General features: G+C 41.3%; 1 protein-coding gene across 2 annotated transcripts in view; it reads right to left on the bottom strand.

Moving 5' to 3' along the window:
* LOC121291143 (transmembrane protein 54-like) overlaps positions 1–18,555 on the bottom strand; it is a 36,996-nt gene extending 18,441 nt beyond the window's left edge. Inside the window, exons 1-2 of one of the 2 annotated variants that reach the window (XM_041212225.1) lie at positions 18,077–18,555; positions 1,270–1,454 (exon numbers count right to left, since the gene is read on the bottom strand). In XM_041212225.1, coding sequence (XP_041068159.1) covers positions 1,270–1,454; positions 18,077–18,089 — 198 coding nt within the window. In that variant the 5' untranslated portion in view covers positions 18,090–18,555. The remainder of the gene's footprint in view (positions 1–1,269; positions 1,455–18,076) is intronic. The other variant, XM_041212224.1, reaches the window with a different exon arrangement.
* Between the last annotated feature and the right edge of the window lie 2,403 nt (positions 18,556–20,958).

The following is a 20,958-nucleotide window of genomic DNA, read 5'->3' as shown; positions in this document are numbered from 1 at the left end:
CTGGCCTGGTTTTGCACACCATGGGAAACCTAGCAGCTGAAATGAATCACATTAGTGGCAAGAGAGTGATTTTGTATTCATAAACCACCAGTCACTGCATATTATTCTATTTAAATAATACATTCAAGAGAGATCTTATGGGATTCAATTACAGGTGTGGAGACTCATTAGGTGAGAGCATGTTTACAAAGTGTAGTGTGTTATTGCCTTCTTGTTTCCCTCCATATTGTAGGTGGACATACTGGCTATAAATTTGAAGATAACGTGATGTAGTCCTAAATGTTTTCTGATGTCTGTTTGAGGCTGGAGGCTACAGAACAAGGTTGTAAAGCAAATCAGGACACAGAGGAAAATAAAAATTAGATTGGTTAGTCATAGTGTCACTGCTGGAGTCATGTCCTGGTTGCATTTTCTATCATCAAATTTGAAATACAATCAACATTTCTTTCTGATGAACTTGAAACTCATGAATCACTGAAAGCCCTCCAGAGCTTGTCAATTGGAAGCATTGTCATGAAGAGATTATGTCCATAATGTTATTGGAAATTATTTTTTTTAAATAGAGCTTAGTGGTGTCTGTCTATATGTGTGTATGTCTTAATTGGATTAAAGCCAGCTAGTCTGAGTGCTTTGATGCATAGAAAGAAGTAGGTTCAAAATGGTAATTAGATAAACATGGGGAGGTTTAAAAACATAGATGTTAAGGGGGTACATTTGCATTTGTTGAAAATTTACATTCAAAGAAAAAGCTAGGCAAAAGCCGAAAGGAGTTTGTGTGTGTATAAGGCAGAGGCATTTAAGGTCAGTGTGTCTGCAACTGTGTCTGCAAGGAACCTCATTTTGAATTCGTACGGTCAAATGTGCTTTGCCTGGAGTCTTTTTAAATCTATGAGTTTTATTGTTGCCTTAACAGGCTGTAACTGGGAGTCAGATTAATTGGGGGATTTTTGTAGTTACCATAGCAGTAATTTTGATGACATATGTATGTGCTTATAATTTTTCTTGTATTAATAAATGTTTAATTTAGTTTTATAAAAAACCACTGGAGACTCGGTGGTCTTATTACTAGTGAATTCAAAACCTGCATCTCGAAACATACAAATTGCAAAAATGGATTATGACAGTTATTTCAGGTTTCCTTCAGATTTGAACAACTCAGCCCTTATCATCGGCTGTGTCATAATAGCATTTAGCATCATTCTAAAGCCTAAGCATATTCCTTCAAGTTTGAATAAAACACATCCAGATGTTTGAAAAGCTAGTTAATACCAGTATTCCTGAGGTTGCAGACATAATGGTGGTAACAGAATATTCAACAGAAATGCCATCTCCTGGCAAAGTGACATGTCGCAGGACTGTGCCATGGATAAGTGCTCCCAGAATGAAGTTTAAATGTCCAGTTATAATTAAGGCGATTCCTACTTTCATCAACTGCTTTCTGTCCAACAGATTATCTGAAACACAAAGAAATGGAAATACTTGTGAAATGTAAAAACGATAAGGAAATGTACACACATTAGGCATTCCTCACTTTTGAAAAGCACTTGGATGCAGTGATGTGAGGAGCCAAATTACCTTTCTTATTCATATTCGCATATGATCTTCTATCACACAATGCTGACCCGCCTTCCACCATAACATGGCTAAATGAAGAAGACTGCGTGTTACTTAATGAGAAAGTAAGTCTGGGGAGCAATGCTGAAATTTAATTTCATCAACTGCCTACACTCGGCTCCCAGACTGAAAAAATTGTTTTACTTTGCAGCTTTCATCAGCTGTGGGACTTTTATTTTGCTATGTGTAGAGACAAGGCTGGCAAATCTCTCCTAGGGAGGAAAAATAAATTTCATTCAAAAATGATTACTTGATAGGAGATTATTGTTTTAATATTTTCTATGTAGGATCACAAGGTGACGACAGATGAGGAAGACCAATCATCCTATTATCCTTCATTCATCCAAGAGGAAGAGCAATTGGCAAAAAAAATGCTGGCCCACATTCCATGAAAGAATAAAAAAAACTCCACTTGTCACCCCATTCAACATGCTCTTGTATGACTTGCACCTCTGCTATGAAATGTTCTTGAACCTTTATTCCAAGTGTTCATTATTCTTTGGTTGAAGAAATCTTTTCCTGAACTAAGTGGTATGTTTGTCCTTCACCAGTGTGAATCTAATAAATATGTACAAAGCATTGGTTAGGTCATTATTAAGAGCACTGTATGCAGTTTTGGGTGATATATAGAAGGGATGTTAAAGCCCTAGAGACTACAACTGCAGATTAATCAGAATGGTCCCAGGAATGGGAAACTATAATTATGATAAGAGGTTTGAGTTACTGGGACTAATTCCACTACAGCAGAGAAGGCTAAGAGAAAATTTACTGAAGGATTTTAAAATCATCAAGGATTTTAGTATAGGGGACAGGGAGAAAGATCATTTCCTTCAGTTTGCAGTCAATGATGAGGGATCATCAATTTCAAATTCTGACTGTAAGGATGGAGGTTCTTTTTTTTACCTGGCTTGTGCTACATGTGTTTTATTGTTGCTAAGGTAGATTAATGGCCAAATTTTTGATTGTATACTAAACTCGCCTCCGGCTCTGACTGTACGTGTGAAATCTTGAACATATCCCCTGCATGCCTAATTTCTCATTTGGAGTCAAATCTAATTCCTAAAAAAATGTTTACATTTCCACAACCACCCTCATCACAGTGGAAAATGGAAAACTTATTGCTGAGTGCTGACTCCACTTACCAATTTAACTCACTGACCAATCAGAAAAGTGCGGACAGACAACAAACTTCATATTATTATTATAGATATTTTGATAAAGATAAAGCATTCTCTAAGCTCCTAAGTGAAAAGCACAGTGCATTCTTTTCTGCCTGTGGCTGCAGTTTATATCTAGTTTTTTGTTGCCCCCCTGTGTTTAAAAGTGAAGGTAATTTTCAAGTAAGTACCACGAATGATAACCATTGTTGCATCCCATTTATCTAGTAATCTTTGTGAACTGGTGTGGTTTTTAAATATATCTATTTGCAAATGCCTGCAATGGAACACTGTACATTCTCCATCCCTGCAGTCAAAACAGTACAGCAAGCATGCTGAGGTGATGCACACTGTCCAGATCCCTTTGGAGAAGGGCATTGATGCCTGGCTTTGGTATTAATATAATTGGTTAGTTTTCAGGTTGATGATGAGTCACCATTTATTTATTTTTCTCAGCCTTGTGTTTTTTCTTTGTTCAGACACATCAGGTGGCTGGCAGAGGCTCTTGCCCAGCAGGCAAGTGAAGAATGTATAAGCCTCACCTTCATGGTAATAAGCAGGTTGAAAGGACAGAAAATACTGACATTTGAACCCACAGCAGTCCGACTGGAAAGCTTGGCTTCTCAATGCAAAACAATTAAGCTGACAGAGCAAGATGGATAGAAATATTTGGTTCATTAAAATAGAAACTTGCATATTAACTCGTTTGCTAAAAAAAAATACAGCAGGAAGTCTTACTGCTTTATAAGGCCAGCTTTCATTGGCCCCTATCACACTATGGAGCCTTTATTCAATCATGCTCAGGTTAAAAAAGTAATTATTCTCACATTAAGACTTTATTGAGATGGTTGGAAATTCATCTTGGCAAGTTAAAATGTTCTCAGCTATCTTATTTGTTTCTGTCCTGTATTATATCCCATGGATCAGACTGGAAGTGGGCGCTACCAACATCACTGAGTGGACCAATGCAAGCTGAGAATCAGAGGTGCAGGCGTTTCTCTCCAGCCCTGTGGGAGTTACTTAGCCTTGACCCTGCATCTGTTCCTCATTGATAGGGCAGGAACTTAGGTGGCAGTTTCCGATCACTTTATGGCACATTTCATTGGGGCTCCACTGCCAAATGCCTTAAAATGTCTCCGAATGGTAAAGATGCTATAACATGGATCAATTGTTACTGGTGCTAACTTTTTTTAAAACTTATTTTGGATTTATCCTATTCCTTGCCAAAATGTAATATAAACTTTATTAGTAATACTAATCAGTGCCTGGTGTGTTTTCTATGACAGTGCTGGTTACCTCACTGACCATATTTACTAAATATTTTTGCCTAAAGACTTTAAAAACAGTAAAACATGATAAATAGGTGTTTTGGTACAATCTAGGTCATAAAAAATTCTACATATTTTTATTGTCTATTTGTGTGATGTGGTTGATTACTTTACATGTGGTTATTCCAGTTTGTTTTTTCAAATGCCGAACAAGGATACACATCACTGTCTTTATACAGAATATCATTTCAAAGGTATTCCTATGCAAATCAGTTTCAAAGCAAGTAGGAGCCACTTAAACCACTATCTAAATATAAAACAGTATCCAAAAGTCTTTGCAATGTTTTGTACTTGTTAAGCGCTCGGATGAGGCTATTCGCATCAGAATGCATCACAGCGTCACGAGAATGTTACTGTATCGCTTACATGGCAGTTTGCAATGTATGGCTGCCCTCCCTCCCGAGGGATAACGAGTTATTAGCATGGCTGCCTGCCACAGGTAGTTCTCTGATAACTGACTTCCAGTGTATGCTTGTGGGGACAAAGAAAAAACTAATCTTCCTATCATGAGATTATTGACATTTGGGTTTGACAAAAACCAAAAGGTTTTAAACATTAACTCTCCCTCATAAAACAGGAAAGTAATCAATATGACCTCGCTATCTCGTTAAACCTATCCAACAATAAACACGAATCACAGGCCTCAATTTTACCCTTGGTGGGTGTGAGCGATCGATGGGCCAGCCAGCATGAAAAGCGCACTGAGAAGCTCAGCACTGCTGAGGTGGGGGCAGGAAGAGGGCGGATGATGACATTTCTGTGGGTGTGTGTGAGAAAGCTCCCTGAAGGCAGGCAGAGGCCTCAGGGAGCTGCAGACCTGAAAATCTTCAAATAAAGTTTTATAAACATCCATGCATCACAATCAGGCACCCGAAAACATACCTGATAAATACGTCGTCCACAGATTTGTATTTTTTTTTAATTTCACAACGGAAATCTCATCCTGCCCTTGGATGAGGTTTGATGATAAATGTAAAGTCTGCCTGGCTGATTCACCCGTCTGTCAACCATAAGGGTGGACAGGCCACGAAAAATCGAAGACAATTGCGCTATTAATGGGCTTAATTGCCCGCTTAATTGTTGGCGGGGGCGCTTCCGACTTTTGCGTGTGTTCACTGAGCGAAATATCACGCAACTAGGCGATAACATCGAGGCGCTCACACGATGTCTTCACGCCTGATCAGGTTGGGCACTCGCCTGCCCACGAGACATAAAACTCTGCCCACAGGTCCAATTAAACACCAACTGTTAAATTTTATTGAATGAAATCCAGTTCTGGCATCTTGACTAGAAGAGGATGGGAGTGGAATAGTGGGAGGTCTCACTAGGCTAATCAGTTCAGGAGTACCATTTAAACCAAATAGGAGTTAATTTTGATTTAGTGCGATTGTGTTAAACAGGTGGTAGTAAAGTGGCAGCCTGTTTTACACCTCTCCTGAGAGAAGTAAATAAGGCTGCCAATTCGCTATCACTTATTTTACAATTGTTACACAGTCAAAATTACTCCCAGAGATACCAGTATTTATCTGTGCAAATGTTGAATGGTTGACACTCTGTAATAGAACCATCTGGACAAGTATGTTGTGCTGGAACTGTCCTTGCTGTGCCATCTTTATCACAAAAACTACTCAGTGCTATTATGATTGACAAGACAGCCTCATAGTTAACTACTACAGACCTGAAATGTTCACATTAAATCCAAATATAATGGGCGAGCTATGCAGCATTAGAGTCCCAAATGAAAAATTACTAACTGGGCAGGATTCTGGTGCCAATATGGAGTCAGGCAGGGGTGGAATTTCCTGACTCCAATCAGCTTGCCGGTTCTCCATTGTCCACTGGGCCAGATCCCAGGCAACTTTCCTAGAAGTAGGGCAGGATGTGGATTGGCTATCCACTTGCAAGCGGTGGGCAGCATGTTAAATCAATTCAGGAGCCAATTAATGCTGTTGACTGGATGACTGGAATTTTTCCGGTGGGAACTGCACCCTCCCCGCCCTGTGGCTGCCATATCTACCTAGTTACAGCTGAGGTCACAGGCCAACCTGTGGAGAAGCTCCCACTCCACAATGGTGGACTGGCAGCCATAGTCATGGTTAGTTTTTCAATGGCCTCAATACGCCAGCTGACTTGGCTGTGCCCCCGCTGACCTGAAAATGGAAATGATGCAGGGTGATGTCTGGAGTTCCACCTGACGTTATCCCGCAGCATTTTACGCATCAGCGAGCAGGCCTCGCCTCCAGGCCTCGTGAACGGGAAAATTCTTCCCATGGTGTGGGGTTGGGACCCACACCACAAAGGAAAATCCTGCTCAGCATTTTGATACTGGCACGCAGCAACAGAAATAAATTGCAAATACTGGAAAATACAAAAATCCTATGGATCGAAAGACAATATCCTTGTACAAAAGTGGATCTTCTCTTGATCTCAGCTTTACACTCCATGATGGCTTAAAAAAAATACAAGTGAATCATTAGATTGTATGGGCCAGGTTTTCAAAGCATGGCTGAGAACTCGACGCCCAGATGAATTCCAGATATCTACCCTGTGACTGACCTGGGTCAATCTCACAACACATTGTTTGATTCAAATAACTTGATTGGCCAGGAGGCGAGCTCAGTGCCCAATTAGAGGGGCCTTGTGTCTCCAGGAGGCGGGAGCTGCCTAGTGCCAGCAAGCATTGCCTTGCCATAGAGGGCAGGCAGCTCCTCATGGGCCAGCAGCATGGATGGGGCTGCAAAGGGGTCACGAAGGAAGAACGCTTGAAGTGGTCCAAGTAGGTTCCGGAAATAGAGGTAAAAAAAAAGCAAAGACAAATAAACTTTAACTGGCCCCAGACTTTAAATGACCCCATGCACCAGACTGTTCAGGTTCGCAGAATTCATCGTTGAAAACTGTATTCTCCACTGGACGGGCTCCTTAACAAGCTTCCTTAGGAGTTTAATGGGCTGTTAGTTGGCACTGAGCATGTTTCCTGCCCCCCCCCCCCCCCCCACCCCCCCCCCCAACCCCCCAACGAACAGAGGCCACTGCAATGGCGAGCATTGGCCCAAACACAATCACTGGTGCTGCTCTTATCTAGAGATGTGCGAAAGGCAATGTTAGAGGTGGTTACTCGCATTTGCAAACTTCTCCAGTACGAGCTGCGGCCAGAAGGGCTCTGGAGGAGTAGTGCGGAGCTCCTGGCCTGCAGTGAATGAATATCTGTCCAGGCGCCATTTAAATATGGTGCCAGGACCTTTAACTCCATGAGGTAATGGCAGGGTGTGAGACTTCCTGCCCATTTCGCCACAAAATTCACCAAGCTCCTCGCAGATGTATAAGGAATAAGCTCAAAAGCGGAAGATCGCACGTATTCACTTGCCCCACTGCCCAGCGGGAATCACGCCGACTATCCCGTCCACCACCGGTCTCCACCATGGGAAATTCCGCCCTATAAGTTGCATTTGAAATCCATTTTATTAAAAAATTCTGTCCCAAAAATCTAATAGTTTATTCTAAGTGTGGCTCTGCTTGATGGAGTTGTTATTATTTGCTGTGATGAAGCTTGTAATATATTTTAGGCCATTGAAGCAACATGTGAAACATTAAAACTTTTAACTTTCACAATACGCCTATCCCTACAGAAGGTAACCGAGCCAAAAAGATAAAAGAACATCACATGTTTTAGGAAATATGAACATGCACAGAACCAGAGTATCCTTGGTAGTTACTCTTAAAGTACAATGATGGTGCATATTCTCTACGGGTTTTTAATTCCGTGAGTTTTTGGTAAAAGAATGTTGCATTTGGAAGACTTTTCCCTACATAATGGATTTACAATTCAGGTCTGAATGAGAAGGGAGTGTTTGCTGAAGTAAAAAATGTTATTGGTAGATCTGTGCATTCTTGTTCGTTTTGACAATTGCTAAGCATTTTAAAACCCTGAACAAATAGTTTTCATTGCTTTAAATGTTATGTAAATAGTAATGGTTGCCGGCAGTCTTTAACTCATTTCAGTTAATTGACTTCAATTCTCTTTTATAACTCTTTTGAGCACTTGCTCCTTTGTAACTCTTTCGAGTACAAACACACATTTCCATCTGTTTCAGATGAAGTTATATTGTTTCATCGTTTGCCATTGTGAGATTTGAACTCTTGATCTTGGGGTTACAAACCCAGTACCATAACCACTTGGCTATTTTGGCCAAGCCTCAATTCTCTTTTATAATGCAGAGTCCATTACTGCAAGTGAACCATGATGTTTATTGCTTTTGTTTGTTTCTCCCAATTTCATATCTACAACACACACACTCGATACTATTCTTTTCCTCTATGGAGAAGGAATGAAGGCATGCGTGAGCGAGCGTATGTGTACAGGGATTGTTAATGTAGTTTTGTAAAATGCAAGTGATGTACTTTTATGGACACACATGATTTATTTACAGGGCATAAGGAAACTAACAGCTTTTAAAAAGTCCTGAAATCATCTGGTTTACCATGTGGTATAGCACTGCACAAATGCAATGACAATGACCCCCTCAAACATGTCAACTTTTCCTCCTAATTGTGTTCATTTAATCTTTGTCCCTGCTTTGCCAGCCTATCTCTACATTACGACATGTTGGGTTGATTCTATATAACTTAATGTGAAATTCTTTGTTTTTCAAATTCTGAAGCAGTAAAACCAATCTCATAAAGTGATAAATACGTTTAAAACATCAGGGGAGAAAGTGCTGGGCAAAATTGTATTAAAACACAGAGTGTGAAACAGTTCACAACATCGGAGCCCTTTTGAATCCTGAGCTGAGCTCCTGACTCCATATCCAGTCAATCACCAAGACCATCTACTTCTCCCTCCATAATACTGCCCATCTCTGACCCTACCTTGTCTGCTGCTGAAACCCTCATCCATACTTCTGTTACCTCCAGACTCAACAATTCCACTGCTCTCCTGGCCAGTATTCCTCCTTCCAACTTTTATAAATTGAAGCTCAGCCAAAACTCTGTTGCATGTATTCTAAATTGCACCAAGTCCCATCCACCCATCACCCCCATGCTTGCTGAACCACCATGGCTCATGATCCACCAATGCCTCGATTTTAAAATTATCATCCTCCTTTTGAAATTGCTCTGCAGACCCTTGTTCTTTAAACTCCTTCAGTTCTAAAACCCTCCAAGAACTCTGTGTTTCTCTATGGCCTCTTATGCATCTCCCACTTCATTCTTGACACTACTGGCAGTTGTGCCAACATCTGTCTAAGCCCTAATCTCTGGAATTCGCTCCATAAGCCCTCTCCATCTTTTTTTTACCACCTTTAAGATGCTCTTTAAAACCTACCTCTTTAGTCAAGCTTTGGGTTTCCTGTCCTAATGTTTCCTTTTATGATGAGATGAATCTTTTTTGTCCAATAATGGTCCAGTGAAGCATCTGGGATGTTTTACTATGTTAAAAGCCACTTGATAGATGCAAGTTGTTGCTGTTGTAACTAATGTAACAGCAGTCACCTCACAAAGTTGTACATTCAGGTTCCAACACAACATAATTGAGCACATATCTTCTTCAGAACTGAGTTCTGAAAGAGAATCATACTTGAAAGATTAACTCCATTTCTCTCTCCACAGATGCTGCCTGCACAGACCTGCTGAACTTTTATAGCATTTTTTGTTTTTTGTTTGTGATTGAACACATAATTTGGTTGACTTTTCAGTATGATACTGAGGGAGTTCTACCAACAAGACATTTGCGATTCCTGTAGAGATTGTTAACTTTAAAAGAAATTTGAACTTCCAGTTAATAGCCAAAAGGATGACACAATTTGATGTTTTAAGAGTTCTACTGTAACACCAACTAAAACACTATTGACTAAACACTATTTTTGTAGGCAACTTATACTTTAAAACACAATACAGAACTTCTCCCTTTATAGCACACTGAAAAAATGCACTTCACAGGAATACTTTATGATGTCCTTTAAGTAGACATTCAATTCTCACAGAATCAGTCCAAAATCAGTCTTAGCTCCTGAGGATTTACTTCCAATCTTTTCCTTTCCCAGCCTGGAAACTTTTAACTCCAGAACTGCATCTCACCGTGCAAGTTTTCCTGGAGAATTCTTTCTCTAGATAAAGCTAAAAGCAAATCTTCCTGCCTCATTTTAACTCCTCATGAATCTAGTCTTTCTGATCTGAGCATCAGCTCCCACCCGCATTCCTGTGCAATGAATCACAATGTCTTGCTGCTTTTGGCTACTCTTCTTCTCCTGGATCCTGGCAGATTAACCTGTCTGCGATAGTCAGTGATGTTCTAGGAAAGCCTCTAACCTGATATCACAATGGCTTCTTCAGTACCCTTCCCACCTCAAAGCCTATCAACCACCATGAGGTTCACCAAAGTGAATTACATGGGCCTTGTGTCCAGGTATAGATGCTGATTAGCCATTCTTGAGACTCCAACTCTCTTTTATCTTGGAAGTAAATGGACAGTTTAAAGCACAAGTGTTTACAACCCAACTTTCTCAACATTTTTCTGGGACCTTGGAGATCCACTGTTAGCACACAGGCCATAACCTCCAAATGTAAACACCTTGCACCTTTTTCCCAGTAAAACACTCTGGGCCCCCTTTAATCTCTAACAATCAAATTACCCAGGCTTGCTGTCAGGCAGATTTCAGAACATTCATTTTACCTTAAATTAAAGACAGTCCTAAAACAAAACAATCTTATAAACCTCATAATTATAGATATTCTGTGCCTTTTTAGGTAGACTTTTTCCAAAGGATAGTTTGGAGTTCTCCTGGCATCCTAACCAACACTCATCCCATAACCAAAACAGATTAACTGCTCCTTTCTCTTGAGTGTGGAATTTTGTTTGTAAAAATTGACTGCTTCATTTGCCTTCAAAGTAACAGTGAATGTGCTTTAAAAGTAATTTGTTGGCTGTGAAATGCTTTAAGAAATGAAAGGCCCCACAAATGCAAATACTTTAAGCCACAAATCAAAAGGAACTACTTAATAAAGAACATTTCAAGTAAGACACCGACAATGCAGGTGGGAAGATATTCATCCTAAGGGTTTTTGGACTATGATAGGGCAGTGTTGTAATTTCTTTAGATGTGGAATGGTGAAAACATGTTTGTGTTTGCCACAACATGCAAAGGAAATGCAATGCTTTGATGGTGATGGCATGAAACAACTGCACACCAGGCAAGCTCAGGCTGCTACCACCAATGTTTTCCCACAATACATTCCTCAAATCAAATCCAGCTGACATAAACTGTCATCTACAAAATCTAGATGATCATTTAGCTGACTACTGCAATAATTTGGCTTAGTATAAGGCTGACAATGCCAGTTCTTCTCCATTAAACTTTTTAACTCCTCCTCTGCTGGAGGAGGGATAATTTCAACTTTTATTGTGGGGCAAAGAAACAGGTGATAGTGAATCAGATGCTTATTTTAAACCTGGCCTGATTTTCTTTTCCTGGCAAACATCAAATAACCTAAACTGGAAAATCTGGTAATTTATGATGCCATGTGTGGGATCTTGCTGTGCACAAACTGGCTGCCATGTTTCTTACATTAATTACAACTATTCAAAAATGCTTAATTGGTTGTGAAAGAAACTATATTAATACATATTTGTTCTTCATTCACCTTGTCAGACACCTCCTAGAGCCAAACTTCATCTTTCAACTAGGAGAGCAGGATAGTGTTATCACTGATCCACTTTGGCTCCGCGTCAAGTAATATCATAATTTCAAAATTTTCATAATTGTTTTCAAATCCCTCCTCGGCCTCACACTCCCTTGTCTCTGTTATCTCCTCCAGCCCCACAATCCTCCGAGACCTTTCTGCTCGTCTAATTCTGGTCTCTCCAACTTGAGTCACTCCACCAATGGTGACCGTGCCTTCCATTGCCTAGGACCTAAGCTCTGCACTTCCCTCCCCACGCCCATCTGCCTCGCTACCTTGGTTTCGTCCTTTATGACATTCCTTAAATCCTATGTCTTTGAACAAGCATTTGGTCATCTCCTTATGTGGTTCAGTGTCATACTTTGCTTTATTATACACCTGTAAAGTGGACTGCGACGTTTTATTATGTTAAAGGCATTACTGAATATAAGTTGCCGTTGTTCCTGTCTGACTTCTGCAAGACAGGTTGAATGCAATCACTTTTTCCCCTTCTGTTCCTTAAAATTGAGTTATGCTACATTAAGTTTCATTTAGAAATGGGTATAAGAACTGGTAAAACTTACCCCATGAAAATAAGCAAGTGTACTATTATAGTGGGTTAGGATTTGATAGCACAACCTTATGAAATAGCTTTAGTCAGAATTCTCAGGTAATTGAAAAAAATATACCTAAAATCTAAACCCAATCACAATAATAGATCAACAAAAGAAATTTTCTTTGCAAAATCCCAGACTTCTATACCTTTGAATAAAGTTCATACTTTGAATAGTTGCAAATACACTTTCCCTGGATACCGATACAGCAGTAAATCAGTAATCATCATAGTGATGATTCTACTGTTAGTTTTTCATACTTTCTTAGGCACTCATTCAACATTGCCTAATAGTTAGTTAGTTCTGTTAAACTAACACATGGAGTCCCAAGTAGAATTAAGGCGGAGGACAGAAATATAGCCCTGATCTTGCTTCAGTTGAAACTCTGCTGGCAAAATGTTGAGCCCAGATTGCCCCATCCTCCAAACACAACAAATAAAAGCAAAATATCTTTAAAAATCTAACTGATTAAGAAAGGGAATTGATTCTTCTGCACTGATCCCGATTATGATTATTATTCTGTCCTTGGAGAACACTAAAAAAATTCACACTGTCGTCCAGCCTGACACATTGCATTAGAACTTTTCCTTTCTCAAACCAGCCTTTCAGCATTTCACACATAGTAAAAGAGCTGTATTATTTCATTCAGTTTCACTGGATGGTCAGACTAAACAGCCTGAGTCCACAGTCTGACTTTGTTTCCCAGGTAAGCTAGTAAATGACCAAGGGGACTAAACCTTATGGCATAAAGCTTCAGAGGCAAGAAATTTTCTGTACGTATATACTATACTGTACTATAAAGGATTTTAGATGGTTGTGTAAAGGGTAAAAGAAGATAATTAGGAATATTCTATTATTTCTATCTCTTAATAACTATTCATCCCTGGATAGGAATTCTTTTTATGGCTGTCCATTATGTATTTGCTAATTATTGAGGCTGTGACAATGTCTGAGTTCTACCACTTAGAAACAGTCTCAATAACAATAATCCAATGGTCATTTGGTAGCACAGAACTTGAGCATTGCTGGAAAAAAGAGAGACATGTCTAAGCTTTTCATCTTGCACTCATCAGGACATTCGTAAGAATACCAATATAAGGGGAAAACAACAATTTATACTGTATGTGAAGCTGCCAAGTGGTGTTGCCATGGAGCATGCACCCCTGATGGTCATAGAGTCATAGTCAGAGAGGTCTACAGCACAGTAAAAAGCCTTTCGGCCCATCGAGTCTACGCCAGTCAAACAAGTACCTAACTATTCTAATCCCATTTTCCAGCACGAGGCCCCATAGCCTTGAATGCCATGGCAAAGCAAGTGCACATCCAAATGCTTCTTAAATGTTATGAGGGTTTCTACCTCTACCACCCTTCCAGGCAGTGAGTTTCAGATTCCTACCAGCCTCTGGGTGAAAAAATTCTTCCTCACATCCCCACTAAACCTCCTGCCCCTTACCTTAAATCTTTAAACCCTGGTTATTGATCCCTCCACCAAGGGGAAAAGTTCCTTCCTGTCTACCTTATCCATGTCTCCTCATAATTTTATACATCTCAATCATGTCCCCGCTTAACCTTCCTCTGCTCCAGGGAAAATAACCCCAGTCTATCCAATCTCTCCTCATAACTAAAACTCTCCAGCCCAGGCAACATCCTGGTAAATCTCCTCTGCACTCTCTCTAGTGCAAACACATCCTTCCTATAATGCAGATTCCAGAATTGCATGCAATACTCTCGCTGTGGCCTAACTAGCATTTTATACAGTTCCAGCATAACCTTCCTGCTCTTATATTCTATGCCTCAGCTAATAAAGGCAAGTATCCCATATGCCTTCTTAATGACCTTATCTATCTGTCCAGCTACCTTAAGGGACTGGTGGACATATACTGATCCTCGGTACTTCCCAAGGTCCTACCATTCATCGTGTATTCCCTTGCCTTGTTTGTCCTGACTGAGTGCATCACTCACACTTATCTGGATTAAATTCCATTTGCCACTGATCAGCCTGTCTATATCCTCCTGTAATTTAAGGCTATCCTCCTCACTATTTACCACCCCACCAATTTTCGTGTCATTCGTGAACTTACTGATCAACTCTCCTACATTCAAGTCTAAATTGTTTATATATATCACAAACAGCAAGGGACCCAACACCAATCCCTGTGGAACCCCACTGGACACAGGCAACCAGTCACAAAAACACCCCTTGACCATCACCCTCTGCTTCAAGAAGGGAGGAAGGGCAATGGTGAATTCACATACAGTATAAATTGTTGCTTTCCCCCTTATAAAGGCATTCTTGTGAGTGTCCTAGTGGGTGCAAGATGAAAAGTTTAGACATGTCTCTTTTTTCAGCAAAAATCCATTAAACAAATCATTGATTTAAACAATTTTATTTGACTGAACAAAATTCAACTCTAAAGAGGTCAAAATATGACAATGTGCTGTAGGACAACAGATAATATCATGATTGTTATAACAGAATCATGAAACTGGACAATGATGCAACTAAAATAATCTAAAGGTCCTGAAAAATAGGGTGGAGCACATTGTACAGGACAGCTGAGATAGACCCCTGTTTGCCAGGGGATTTTTGGCTCTGGAGAGTGAAGGTGATGCATTAGGTATCATAATTCTGTGCAACAGACTGGATAGAGCAGTAGGTCTTTTCCTTTTTGTAATTCTCTTATGTCAATGAAATGAAATAGTACTTAAATGGAGCAAGGGACCCTTGGGTTTAGGTCTTCTAACACTGTACATTTTCTCTGAAGAATGAAAAATAACGTGGTTGTACTACACATGTTGCACAAACTTTGGTTTTGCAGTAAACTACTAAAAATAGCAAAGAGCATCTTTATGGACCCATCAGTACCTAAACCAAATTACTACTATAAGTATATTGAAGTTTACATGAGGGCCAAACAGGGTCTGCAAGGATGAAATAGCTCTTAGCAGAAGGAATAATAGAATATTGCTCATTCTTCCCCTTTGCATAAACACATTGTAAACATTGTGTCGATGTGCAAAAGACCTACATACTTTACTTGAGGATCTGATCATTTCTTTCAAACATATTTAGTTCTAGAAAGGAAAATTCAACTTTCTTTGAAGCTTTATAAAGAAACTTCCCATCTATTGTACCCTACTGACAATTACAGATGTTAAGCCCTACTGGGAGTCAAATTTCATGACCCGAAAGTTGTGTTACTTTGAGCTCAGGTTCTCTTCCTATAACAGCAATTATTTCAAAGTATAAATGAATATGAAATTCCAGTTCACCAATTAATTGATTTTTATTCTTCCCTAAGCTATTCCATGAAACGCTAACCAATCATTTGCAAAACAGAGGCTGCATTAACTGTTTGAAACTGATTTGATTGATATTTGCAAAAAGAACTTTAAATAAAATGCAAATATGAAAAAAAAACTGTTGAATTTCTTTCCAAATCAAGAGCAAGTGTATGGCTTGGGTCACACAATGGTTAAGTTGTCACAAATAACAAAGGCATATATGATCCAGCAGACTGGAGCTTTACATTCAAATAAAGGCTACTTTACTTCCAGATATCTGCACTCAGCTAATAGTGACCTCTTGAGCATCCCCAATATAAATCATTCGACCACTGATGGCCATGTCTTCTGTTGCCTAGCTCCTTAGTTCTGAAATTTCCTCCTTATGGGTGGAATTTAATGCCCTCCCCTGTTGCAAGTTTAGTGTTAGGTCCACCGCCTTCTCACCTCCACCCTCATTAAGTCTGTGGTGGGACAGCCTGTGGATGGGCAATTAATGCCATTTAAGAGCCTCATCCTGCGCGCCACTGATATTAACCCAATGTCATGAAATGCGGGAAGCACAACAAGGAAACTCATGAGGTGTTGCTTGCCAGGTCCCAGGGTGGTCCCTCATTCAAAGGAACTCAGTGTCTAAATCAAGGAACCTGACACTGGGAAGGGGGCACCCGCTGAGAGCCACCCCCACCAGCATTGCCGCTGATTCCCATCTCCTGCAATCCCAACCCACAATCTCCCTCCCACCATGTAACCTGGGAGGGAATCGAGGGGCTGGGGTCACAGGAGATGGGAGTCAGCAGCAAGGGCAGCCGGGGTACTATCAGCGGGTGCCCCCTTCCCAAGGTCAGGTCTCGTGATCAAACTCTGAGTGCCTTTTATCGAGGAACCACATTGGGAGATGGCCCACATCTCTCAGCAGGATCCTTGATCCCAGGGAAAGCCCCCCCAGTCAAGTGGCTCTTAATTCCAAGGACCTTCCCTTAAAGGAGTGACACGGGGCTTCTACTGGCATCTTTACGCAGCAGGGAGACCCCCTTCATCTCCATTAAATACCACCCTATAACTTCTCTCTCCACCTTCCAACCTTGCTTTCCTCCTTTAAAATCTACCACTTTGACCAAGCTTTTGGTCATCTGACTTGGTATCTCCTTATGTCACTCAGTATCTTTATTTACTTTATAATGCTCCTGTGAAGTACCTTGGGGTGTTTTATGTTAAAGATGCTATATAAAGGCAAGTTGCTGTTATTTGAGTAGCCTTAAATTTATTTAATATTTTCCTGTTATGTTAGTGCGTTTGACAAATTAACCCATACCTTTACCTTTTGCTGCTGAAATAGCTTATCATTAATGCAGCCCATCTGCAATGAGCACCACCTCACTATCTGGCTCCAAATGTCTACTGGATGATGTGCCTTGACTTGATATTGCTTTCCACCCTTTGGCTAGAAAGTACAGCCAATATACTAAAAAGTACTAAAACAAAAACAGAATTACCTGGAAAAACTCAGCAGGTCTGGCAGCATCGGCGGAGAAGAAAAGAGTTGACGTTTCGAGTCCTCATGACCCTTCGACAGAACTTGGGTCATGAGGACTCGAAACGTCAACTCTTTTCTTCTCCGCTGATGCTGCCAGACCTGCTGAGTTTTTCCAGGTAATTCTGTTTTTGTTTTGGATTTCCAGCATCCGCAGTTTTTTTGTTTTTATTACTAAAAAGTACTGCCTGCTGTGGGCATGATCTGAGTGTAGCCTGAGAATATAAATGTTAGTTGCAAACAGCAAAAAGGCACAAGGTTCTTGCCAGATAGCATATATTTAAAACATCTTTGGTTAATTTTGAACCTGCTGAGTGCAATCTTCATTCCTGCAGTAAGGTGTATTGGCAAATCAGACTTGAGGAATAGTTTAGTCAATCTGTCATATAATCATTAACATTGTCCATCTGAATCTGAACACAAAAATATAGATGATAACAAAAACTATACCTTACATAAAGATAGTGGGAGTATTAGATTCACCAAAAGGCCATACATTTAACCAACATTTGGTGCTGAGCAGTAACGTGCTGCAGTGTTCTAACTCTGGTGAGATCAGCGTGTTTTGGCTGCATGGAGTTTATTTGTTCAGGGTAATGTCCTCGTGGATCACTGTGCAGCACATTTTTCCGCCGGGGATTTTGGAAATCTAACTGCGCATTTGTACATAGAGTACAACGAAGAAAAGATCAGATTTAACCAAGTTGCAGACCTCTTCGCTCTTTTGGAGCTAAGGGCGTTGGTTGCAAGTTTAGCTGCTCCGACTGAATATTTGCTTTGTTGGATCCTCCACTTTGCCTGCTGGTTTAGAAAACTTTCTGACACTTGCTTCCCTCACTTCCTTAAATTCCTTTTTAATGAACGCTCACGAACGCCCGAAAGGAACCTTACCTATTCTGCACATCTTCAATCACAAGCTCCTGTGTTTCACTTCAATTGATTACCGGCTCCTTTCTTCAATGCCGAATAAAAAATCCATTGCGTTTCAGAGCCACATTAATTCCAGGGAATGCAGTCAAGCCACGCCCACTGTACTAACCCTTTCAGCACTGGCTGTTGAGAAATCCCAAAATAAGAATGCTAGATTTAGGTTTTATTTGTCCTTTCAGCTAAATATAGAAGATTCTTTGGCACTCTCTGAAGAAGGGAGTTTTCCTTGTGTCCTGCTCAACATTTATCCTCGACCAACACCTAAAAACAGATGATCTGGTCATTTATTTCACTGCTATTTGTGAGATTTTGCAGTGGGTGTAGTGGCTGCTACATTTTCTATATTGCCAACAGTGACCAAAGGAGATCCTGTGGCACAATGGTAGTGTCCCTACCTCTGGGTGCAAGTCCGGTGCCAGCCACAAAGGGAACATTCATGACATGTTTTGATGGCTGATGATCAGCCCAGGAATCCTTTCAACACAGTCCCGCTATTCCCCAAAGGGAGAAGTGTGTGCGAAGATATGCTCAAAAAAAAGGTGACCATGCTTCTAAAGTAGCTAATTGGCCATAAGTGGACACCCTGAGATTGTGAAAGGTGCTGTATAAATACAAGTTGGATTTTGTGGGGCCGGGGGGAACCCAATCAGTTCTGTAGGGGAGGTCTGACAGAATCCAGAGCCATTAGGCCTCAATGGTGAAGAAGCCAGCACATCAATGCAAAAGATAAGCCTGAAGTACTCGTAAAAATCTTCAGCCAGAAGTGTCAAGTGGATGATCGACCTCGGCCTCCTCTGGAGGTCCCCAGCATCATAGATGCCAGTCTTCAACTAATTTGATTCACTCCACGGCTGAAGGCACTAGATAGTGCAAAGGCTAAGGGCCCTGACAATATTCCAGCAATAGTACTGAAGACTGTGTTCCGTAACTTGCTGCGCTCCTAGCCAAGCTGTTCCTGTCCGGCTACAACATTGGCATCTACCAGCTATCTGGAAAATTGCCCAGGTGTGTCCTGTACACAAAAAGCTGGACAAATCCAACCCAGCCAATTACCGCCCCATCAGTCTACTCTCCATCATCAGTAAAGTGATGGAAGGGGCCATCAACGGTGCTATCAAGCTGCACTTGCACAGCAATAACTTGCTCACTGACGCCCAGTTTGGGTCCCACGAAGGTCACTCAGCTTCTGACCACATTACAGCCCTGGTTCAAACATGGACAAAAGAGCTGAACTCCAGAGGTGAGGTGTGAATGACAGCACTTGGCACCAAGGAGCCCTAGCAAAACTGAAGTCAATGGGAATCAGGGGAAAACTCTCCACTGGTTGGAGTCATACTTAGCACAAAGGAAGATAGTTGTGGTTATTAGAGGTCAATCATAGCTCCAGGACATCATTGCAGGAGTAGTGTCCTAGGCCCAACCATCTTCAGTTGCTTCATCAATGACCTTCCTTTCATCATTTGGTCAGAAGTGGGGACATTCACTGATGATTGCACAATGTTCAGTATCATTAGCAACTCCTCAGATACTGAAGCAGTCCATGTCCAAATGCAGCAAGACCTGGTCAATATCCAGGCTTGGACTGACAAGTGGCAAGTAACATTCGTGCCACACAGGTGCCAGGCAATGACCATCTCCAACAAGAGAAAATCTAACCATTGCCCCTTGACACTCAATGGCATTACCATCGCTGAATCCACCCACACCCCCAATCAACATCCTGGAGGTTACATTGACTAGAAACTGAACTGGACTACACATTTAAATACTGTGGCTACAAGAGCAGGTCAGAGGCTAGGAATCCTGCGATGAGTAACTTGTCTCCGAATTCCCGAAACCTGTCCACCGTCTACAAGGCACAAGTCAGGAGTGTAATGGAATCCTCCCCATTTGCCTGGATGAGTGCACTCCCACGACACTCAAGAAGCTTGACACCCTCCAGCGCAAAGCAGCCTGCTTGATTGGCACCACATGCACAAACATTCACTCCCTCCACCACCACCACCAAACAGTGGCAAAAGTGTGTACGATCTGCAAGATGCACTGCGGAAACTCACCAAGGCTCCTTAGGTAGTATCTTCCAAACCCATGACCACTACCATCTAGAAATACTAGGACAGCAGATACATCAAGAAGGCACCTGCAAGTTTCCCTCCAAGTCATTCACCATCCTGACTTGGAAATATATCTCAGTTCCTTCACTGAGTTAAAATTCTGGAATTCCCTTCCTAACAGCACTGTGGGTGTACCTATACCACAGGGACTGTAGCAGTTCAAGAAGGCAGCTCACCATTACCTTCTTAAGGGCAATTAGGGATGGGCAATAAATGCTGGACTAGCGACATCCTGTAAATGAATTTTAAAAATGGCCACTGTCAGGCCTCCCCCATGATTGAGGACTCCAGCAGCAGAAGACCTGCTCGCCAAGAGCTGCCAGCCCAGGAACGTTGTGGGGCCCCAGTACAAAAGTGAGTGAGAATAGGCTTGAGGTCGCAAGACAGGAGGACAGGGGAGTCGGAGACAAGGGCTTAAGAGAGGCTTTCAGCAGTCCCCAATTCTGGGTACCCTGATCAGGCAGAGTGACTGATAAAGAGAGACCTCCTGGAAGGCCTGGTAGGGTAGCAGAGTGGCCTTCCAAGTGTGCGGAAAAATCATAAGGCTCCTGTTAAATCCTTGAGGTACCACTAAATTGTGGTACTCTCTGGGATAATGGGTGCCAATATGATTATTAATGAGTCTAATTGACATCCCACCATCAATAGCCAGGAATCCCACATCAGCCCCTCCCACCCTCCAACTTAATTAGGGAATGTCCTCCTGCTGACAAGGGACTGATGCGGGGT

The sequence above is a fragment of the Carcharodon carcharias genome, chromosome 19 (genome assembly GCF_017639515.1).
Source record: "Carcharodon carcharias isolate sCarCar2 chromosome 19, sCarCar2.pri, whole genome shotgun sequence".
Classification (NCBI taxonomy): Eukaryota; Metazoa; Chordata; class Chondrichthyes; order Lamniformes; family Lamnidae; genus Carcharodon; species Carcharodon carcharias.
Note: the sequence above shows the minus strand (reverse complement) of the source record. Positions and strands in the feature narration are given on the sequence as shown.